The sequence below is a fragment of the Sinocyclocheilus anshuiensis genome, unplaced genomic scaffold (assembly GCF_001515605.1).
Source record: "Sinocyclocheilus anshuiensis isolate Anshui unplaced genomic scaffold, SAMN03320099.WGS_v1.1 scaffold1455, whole genome shotgun sequence".
In the NCBI taxonomy this organism is placed as follows: Eukaryota; Metazoa; Chordata; class Actinopteri; order Cypriniformes; family Cyprinidae; genus Sinocyclocheilus; species Sinocyclocheilus anshuiensis.
In genome coordinates, this window is record NW_015541012.1 from 1,287,718 (window position 1) to 1,296,675 (window position 8,958).

At 37.9% G+C, this 8,958-nt stretch overlaps 1 protein-coding gene and 1 long non-coding RNA gene across 3 annotated transcripts in view; one reads left to right on the plus strand and one right to left on the minus strand.

Annotated features, from left to right (window-relative positions):
- LOC107690461 (uncharacterized) overlaps positions 1-2,983 on the plus strand; it is a 19,020-nt gene extending 16,037 nt beyond the window's left edge. Inside the window, exon 4 of the long non-coding RNA XR_001634441.1 lies at positions 2,917-2,983. This is a non-coding gene — a long non-coding RNA (uncharacterized LOC107690461). The remainder of the gene's footprint in view (positions 1-2,916) is intronic.
- The window catches only part of LOC107690460 (E3 ubiquitin-protein ligase CBL-like), a 45,437-nt gene that overhangs the window by 12,579 nt on the left and 23,900 nt on the right, over positions 1-8,958 (minus strand). For both annotated transcript variants that reach the window (XM_016488817.1, XM_016488816.1), the window contains exons 3-4: positions 4,799-4,945; positions 4,512-4,668 (exon numbers count right to left, since the gene is read on the minus strand). In XM_016488817.1, coding sequence (XP_016344303.1) covers positions 4,512-4,668; positions 4,799-4,945 — 304 coding nt within the window. The remainder of the gene's footprint in view (positions 1-4,511; positions 4,669-4,798; positions 4,946-8,958) is intronic.

The window sequence follows — 8,958 nt, forward strand, 5'->3', positions numbered from 1 at the left end:
TATATATTTATTACATTTCAATCAGTTTTGACTGTTACAAGTCAGCTTTATGTACATACTCTGTAGTTCAAAAGTTTGGGATCAGTAAGATTTGTTTTAAGATTTGATTAAAAGTAATGTTGTAAAATCTTACAATTTAAAATACACTCTCAAAAAGGATGTTGATTAACACATTTTTTGTGTTATGACTATTTGAAGACATTTTGTGTCATTTTGTGTTAATGTGTGTTAAAAACAAAAAAGAGCCGTCAATCTTCTCAAGTGCAAGTTTCCTCGCACTTTAACTTCTCATCATCGGTGGATATCTTCGGTGTGTGGAAGTAAGAAGAATGTTCATATTTGGCATTAGCAGCTTTTAAAATGTCTTTTGTGATCATTTGTAGACTGTCGAGGGGCATTTTACACATATGCGGTAGCCAGAAAACTGCCTCAGGAATGGCGGTGTGAGGAAATTCATTCACCATTCACCGCATCTCTCTCTTATTGAAAATGAACAGAGCTCACGGTGCCACATATTGTGTAAAATGCCCTAAGACGTTAAAATGATCTCTGACGCTTACGTTTTTCTTGGCTTTCCAGCTAACATTATATTTGTTATGTGTAGCCTATAAATAACAAATGTGTCTTTATTTGCGCTCTTGCAGCTTTGAATGGAAGACGCCTCTGACGCGCTTGTGACAGTTATTGGCATATAATTGGAGGCTTCTTCATCTTCACCATCACCTGTATGCTGATGAAAATACGCGAATAAAAATGATTAATGTTTAAGATGCTGTCAAATGCCACATTTTTTAAAATTCAAAAGGACAAACTTGATTAACCATTAACTCTTAAACGAACACTCCACTATTTTTGAAAATAGGCTAATTTTCCAACTCCCCTAGAGTTAAACAGTTCAGTTTTACCGTTTTCGAATCCATTCAGCAGATCTCCGGGTCTGGCGGTAGCACTTTTAGCTGCAGCTTAGCATAGATCATTGAATCTGATTAGACCATTAGCATCTCGCTCAAAAATGACCAAAGAGTTTAGATATTTTTCCTATTTAAAACTTGACTCTTCTGTAGTTACATCGTGTACTACATGAAAAGTTGCGATTTTCTAGGCCGATATGGCTAGGAACTTTGCTGCCGTACCATGGGTGCAGCAGGCGCAATGATATTACGCAGCGCCTGAAAATAGGCTAACTTCCACCAAAATAACCACTGTGACCACCTGCTTGCACAGGGAGCGTGCCTTCTGTTGGAAGTTACCTAGCTGGGGACTATTTTCAGGCGCAGCGTAATTCGTTTCTCTGTGCCTTTATCGTTATAGTTGTAGTGTGAACTCTGCTATTCTTTAATATTGAGAACGATTTATAGAACTATATCTTTATCATTATCTTTATAGTTGTCGTGCTTGGTGTGAATGGGCCTTAAGAGTGTAACTGTTTTAAAGTTTCATATATTCTAAATATAATAATATAAATATTTAATACATTCTATTCTTGTGAAGACAAAGCCGAATTTCCAGTAGTCATTATTCCAGTCTTCAGTGTCACATGATCCTTCCGAAATCAATGTCATATGCTGATTTGATGTTCAAAAAACATTTACTATTATTATCAATGTAAAAAACTGTTGTGCTGGTTAATATCTTTGTGGAAACATTTTTTTTTCAGCATTCTTTGATGAATACAAAGTTCAAAAGAACAGCTTTTATTTAAAATAGAAAGCTGTTACATTACAAGTATCTTTATAGTCTCTTTCATTTCAATCATTTTAATGCATCCTTGCTAAATAGAAGTATTAATTAGACTAAACAAAGACCATGATCCACCATGTCGGTTTGTGGACAGGTTATGTAGTGGCTCCAGCACGGTTTCTGTGAAAAAGTGGTCTCCGTCACCTCAGGACAGGCTGCATTCACATATTTTCAAAATGCATTGTGCATCAGCTGAAACGCCCCCGACACTTACGTCAAATAGCTGCAGAGCAAATATGGGTCAACCAACCCACCTTTTCCCCTCTCAGATGACATATTATCATTATTAAAAATCTTCAGTATTTACTACCATAACCCAGGATGCCTAACCATGCTTGTGTGTATGCTGAGCAAACACATAAAACAAAACCGGTTTTCATAATGAGGTATCCGTCTCACAAAGGTCCGCTCACAGTCAAAAGGCTGCCGAATCGAAGAAATAAAAAAGGCCTGTGACTGGCTCTCGAGCGGGGCGGGTTCATTCAGATGCTGATGAGAAGCGTGACCTTGCTACGTGGAGCTTCGTCAAACAGCTTTGCGGGCTCTCTGTAAACAGCCGGTCTATTTCTGGCTGCTTGAATGAAGCTGAGGTATGGTGCAGCACAAGCGCTCTATATTGCAACTAGAATGGGCACAAGGCCAGCCGTGCCACGGCTGTTTTAAGTACTCTAACAGTCCAACATACCGATTTGAATTATGACATGCTGTCAATGTTAGCTCGATTATTAGATGTATCAAAAAGGCCACATTTGATTATGGCTGCATCAGTCATAAAAATGATCCTGACCCCCTTTTTTCCCAAATTAGCTCAGATGCGAAGTAAGGAAGGCTAATTAAAGGATAGATGTGATTATGGGCTATTGAGGAGAGAGAGGAACGAGAAAGCCCTGGACCGCTGTATTGTCTGTGCTAGAGCACTCTGAATAATGAGCTCATTACATAGACAGCACTGCGCTGCCAAGCAGCCGTCAGATGATGCATTCAACAGCTGCTATATTATAGATTCATATTTTAATCACAATAGTCAACTGTTCCATGGAAAAATCAACATGACTAGATTTTTACATTTTCTGAAGACGACGTGAGTGGTAAAACCCGTCATCAGGATGTCAGGGTGTTACAGATGGTTGCCAGAGTGTTGCAGTGCAGTTGTTAAGGTACACTACCATTCAAAAGGTGCGTCCAAAATCGCGTACTTACACACTAGTCTATGACATTCTGTAGTATAAATAGTGCGAGTAGTGCGTTCACACTGAAAATTACAAAAAGAAAAAGTGCACTTTAAATACCCGGATGATGCACTTAAATAACCGAAAAAACGAAGTGTGGAATGTTGGACACTTCATGTACTCAACTTTCGCAGCTTTAATTACGTAGTGAAGGGGGAGGGGCTATCAGACTATTATGAATGACAAAAATAACATTATATAATTCATACACTACATGGTTGAGTACATAGTGCATAAGTACATAGTGTATAAGTGCATAGTGTATAGTGTGTCATTTGGGATGCAGCTAAAGATTAGGGTCAGTAAGATTTATTTTTTTGAAAGAAAATGAATAGTTTTATTTGGCAAGAAAGCATTCAAGTGATCAATGTAAAGTAAATGCTGTTGTTTTGAACATTCTATTCATCAAAGAATCCAGAAAAAAATGTATCACGGTTTCCACAAAAAAATATTAAGCAGCCCAATGGTTTTCAACATTGATAATAATAAGAAATGTTTCTTGAGCAGCAAATCAGCATATTGGAATGATTTCTGAAGGATCATGTGACCCTGAAGACTGGAGTAATGATGCTGAAAATACAGCTTTGCCATCATAGGAATAAATTACGTTTTAAAAATATATTAAACTAGAAAATTTATTTTAAATTGTAATAATACTTCACAATATTACAGTTTTTATTGTATTTTTGAACAAAAAAAGTGCAGCCTTGATAAGCATTAGACACTTTTTTCAAAAACATAAAAAAACCCAAAACCTTCATAAATTATTCATAGTGGTTTTAAGACGTTATGCATTCGCTATGGTTATGACAGGTGAAAACCGTAAGTATAATAACAAAATATTAGCATGATTGAAATATCACTCATGTTCTTAGCACAGCTAATGGGGGGATGAGAAGGGCTGCATATACACATTTCTCTATTTGATTCAATTTACACACTTTTGATTTGGATTCAGATTTTGATTCTGATGTCAATTTTGGTTATCATCCGTCGAACCATATAGCGAATCCCAACCCCAAGTATGAGCAATAGTAATCGTAATTTTGCCCTAGCAAATACCACTAATTATGTGGTTCCAGAATAAAAAGTGTGTACACACACAAATCAAGTAGTAGAACAGAAAAACCTCAAACATCTCTGTTCTGCACTGTTGCTCTCAAAGAATATATAATTACAGAAAAAAAAATCCCACAGAGGTTAGCAGCAGTTGCTATTAAAATAGGTCAAACAGCTCTCTTCTAAGGCTGAGGCACTTTCAAATCATCTCTTGCCCCCTACTCTCAGGAAATCGTGTGCTCAGAGGAGTACAGACAAGCCTATTTGAGCTACAAAAGGAGATAAGAGGCCTCCATTCAGGCTGGCTTTCAGCCATGAGAACTGAAGCATCAGCACTGACACGCACACTCAAACAGCGCCCCCATACCCACAGTACACGGCCACACAACAATAGTCATTGTCAGACCTTCCTCTACACTGAGCTCAGGCACAATAGAGCTAGTCTGTGCTTGGAGGAAGTGATGGAGTGATTGAATGACGCACCTGGAAAAGCCTGGTGAAGATGTCGAACTCAAAGACGGAGATGTAGTCATTGCAGGTGAGGTCGATGGTGGATTTGAGAGCCATGGCCTCCAGGCCCGAGCTGATGGGGTGAAACTCATGCAGGGCCTGCCGGAACACCTTCCAAGGCACGATGGTCCTGAAATTCAAGTTAAGTTATCAGAATCAGACTGATTTCCTTAAGCTTGTCAAAGTCCAACCTCTTTTGCTTTTCTATGAACACGTGGCAAGTTTTTCCATGAGAACAAAGAATACATTAAGCGTCTCACTTGTCCCCGAACGATCTTCTCCAAAACTCTGCGGCATCCGCTTTGGTGATTCTGAAGTTATCCCCTTGAAATAGGCCGTTGGGAAAGATGGCTTTGAGCTCGGCGAGCATGTGACTGAATATCAGCGACAATTTCGTCAGGTTCCGTCTGAAATACAGGAAAGAGAAGAGTTTTTTTTAATTTAATTAGATATTTAAAGCTGCAGTCCGTAAGTTTTGCCTCTTTGTCGCCATCTCTGTTTGAAAACCTGCAATTGCAGCTGACTATGAGAATAGTGTGTATAAGATAGTGGATTTCAATTTCTGTACAGTCTAATCTCTAATTGTCATACGACTCGAATTTCATATTAAGAAATTCTTTTAACCCAAAAAGCAAATTATGCTCCCTTTGAACTGGTTGTCTTTAAAATACAAATCTTGTGTAATCCCAGGCTATCTGTAATCAGAAGCACATTTAAAACTGTAATATAGTTTAATTTCATTCACATGGGTTTCATAAACACATAATCCTTTCTGGATTACAATCCGCCATCAAAATGATACATTTAATTATTCCAGCTACTGTGAGAAAAGGCTATAAATGATCCGCCACCAGCAAGATCCTCACATGCGATAGCCTAGTAGCCGGTGTTCTGTCGATTTGTGCTACCCTGTCAGATTTTGCTACCTCCCATTAAAACAGTGGATAGTACAATTCGACAACGAAAAATGCTACCTGTAAAATTATGGTTTATTAACGTCTACACCTACCACAACCCTAAACCTATTCTTACAGTAATGCAAATACAGTAATTATGTGTTATAGTCGCGGTTGTAGCTAGAAGGGATACAGCTACAGGAAACCAACAATAAATAAAAAATGTTTCTACCCATTAGATTGTGTTTTATTAAAGTCTACACCTACCCCAACCCTAAACCTACCCTTACAGTTATGCAGATACATTAAATATTGTTGTTCAGCATGAGTAAAGGGACGCAATATTGATGTGCGCATGCGCAGTAAACCCTGGTAGGACAATCTGACGGATAGGATAAAATGTCAGGACACCTGGACAACTTATTTATGTTTACAGACGTGACGTAATGGCGCAGCAGCATGCTCGAATTTCCCGCGAAAACATACCCGTACCACTCAAATTAGAAAACATTATTATAAGCTGACTGTTGTGAATCGGGCTAAAGTAAGTTTCGAATGCTGGCTGGTTATGTACTTGCTCAAATATTGATTTCGGATCATTTTTAACCAAAAAAAGTTACGGACTGCAGCTTTAAAGACCAAGTAAAGAAAATGAATGTGATGTTCTTCATGTGACTGACTGATTGCACAGACACTTGGAAGAGAGCTGAACTGGATGATGACGACATCACTGAATCATCAATGAACTGACTTTAGCTGGAAAAATATCTCTTTATTATTGTCATCTTGCATTATTGACAAACTATTTTCCTGCTTCGACACAATCAGTATTGTATAAAGCGCTAAACAAATAAAGGTAAAAAAAAATTTCTTCAGTATTTTTGTTTTTTATTTTTGTCGTTTTCCAGTGCAAATAACTAAAGATTCTTAAATCAAGACATTTACTTGAAGCAAAATGACAAAATAATAAGTCTTGTTTTATGAGAAACTGGTCCAAATAAACTGAGTTTGTGATTTAAAAAAGTACAAATATCTGCCAATGCCACATTTAAAGCAATGACTTTATGGATGTAAGACCTTCTGCTTCAATTTAAGACCTTTTTCTGCCTTTTTTTGTGGAAGGTCAAATTAAGTCTTAAGACCATTTTAAGTCCTCCTGAAAACCTGTAATAATAATTAAGCGGCCATGTTATTAGATCAAACTTGTTAAATCTTAGCATGAAATTTCAGGAGTCTCATATTATTGCTCTTGATAAGTTATTTTGTCCCCAAAATCAGCACAGAAATGTGAAAACATCAGCAGATTCTGGAGTCAGGCATGGTGGTGATTGGGTATTTCTGTGGCCGGCGGGTGCTAGGCCCGTATCAGCAAGGACTGAATGCCTGCTGCATTTTTCTGATTCCACCGACTCTGGGCACATGAGCAAGGCAGGCAGACGAGAGCAGTGAGGGTCGTGCTGCACAGCAGGGGGAGGAAGTGGAAAGAAAGCCATGATTTACAGGGCAGCACAGTGAGGGATTGTACAAGCGGGGAAATTGACATGCACAAGAGAGAGTCTGAGTGTTTTTGGAGGCCACAGCTGCCTCCAAAAATGGAATCCTTACTTAGACTACAAGAAGAAGAAAAAAGTGAGAAAAGGAATGTTACAAAAAAATAGCAAGAGTGGAGTATAAACTACAAGAAATGAAAGCAACCAAAAGAGAAAAATAGCTTACGCAAAAAAAAAGTTTCTGCTTCTCTCACATAAGCAATAGCTCTTCTTCATGAAGGGCTCTTTGGATTAGCTCTGAAAAGTCTATTCTATGACTACCGTGCAGCATTTAATCGGCTTTCTCTGGTCATGATGTGCCCCAAACAAAATGCACTGATAATAAAATTCACACTGAATTTTTTTTTAAATTAAATTAAAATTAAATTATAGATTTAGAAAGCTTTACTTCCAAAAAGGTATAATACATTATATATAATATAATAAATTATTACTATTAAAATAATAATAATAAAACAAATAAATTAATTTAATATTCAAATATGTCTGCATTTCATCAAATTATGTCAAATGAGTAGGATGCCTGAATATCCGGATAACACATTGTACAATCAATGAACACTTTCCTATATAAAAAAATAAATTAAAAAAAACTAGACAGGGTAGATGCCATATTTAATTTGATGTACTGCAACACCTCAAATTCCCACTGTCTTCATAGCCAGCGTTTACATACTTCTTTATCTATGGCTCTGGGAACAGTTGTTGTTTGTGGCAAAAGGGTGCCAATGTGTCTTCTGGGGAAGCCAGCTGTGCCATGTTTCCTCTCACCAAGAGGACACATAAGAGGAGTTTAACAATGACATTTGTGTGGCGTTTGGGTGAGGCTGCAGGTTTTGGTGTAATACAGATTGGCACTTTCAAACAAAATGTTTGCGAGCATGTGCATGTTTGAAAGAGTGACACACAAGTGAAAAAACTGAAGCATGAAGGAGACAAAGGTCACACTCGACTCTTTATATTTATGTAGATTTAAACCATGAGGGAAGAAGAGAGGCTTTCGGCAGGAGATTCAAACTAAGTAGGGCACAGATGCACAGAAAGCCCAGGCTCATGCAGCAGAGCACGCTCAATCACTCACTAAAGCTGTCGTACTGAGGACGCCGTTTGAGAGCTGCACTCAGAGTCAGAGGCATCACTCTTCAGAACAATAACTGAAGCCCTCATGCTGGCAAACAATCGCAATGAACAGCATTACTAATGCCTACTCATGTCTTTGAATAGAAAGTGAAAAACAACACATCCTGTGTACTAATATGCATGCATTTCTACTACACAACATTCTTAAAAATAAGTACAAGGAGTCAAATGTCCTAAAAAAATTCCAGTGGATAAAAAGTAAATTAAAAGATTATCTGTGAAAATTAAGCAACATTACCCAATGACATTAAATTCCATTGAACAGAGTGTGTAGTACGTCTGTATCTCACAACCTTGGTTTCATTGGCACTATATTATATATAAATTTGGTTAAAGTTGTGGTAAAATTGTGGTAAAAACAACACCGGAGTAAGAGGCATCAGTGAACAATGTGATCAGTATTTATGTCCAGGAAACCTACTTAATCAATGGTCAAGGTTCAAGGTTCAGTATGGGAATTCATTTTCATATTTAAAGAATTTGCCACTGATGAGTTTTGAGCTGTGTAGAGTGAGTAGCGCTTGTTGTTTGCCATTTCTCCGATCACAAATGCAGACATGGTTTTATGTTTACGCGGCGCAATAAAAAGACAGTATAAGTCATTATAATCCGTAATTATGTCCCCACTGGATGCAACAAATGCCTCGTTTATAATGGGTTTTAATGTTTTTGTCTCGTCGCTCCGGGACACGGCATCACAATATGTTAAGGAGCGTAACATTTCCGTCACACGCTTGAGGTATTCGGCCAATCACAACGCACTGGATAGCTGGCCAATCAGAGCACACCTCGCTTTTCAGACCGATGAGCTTTGTAAAAATCGACGCATTTCAG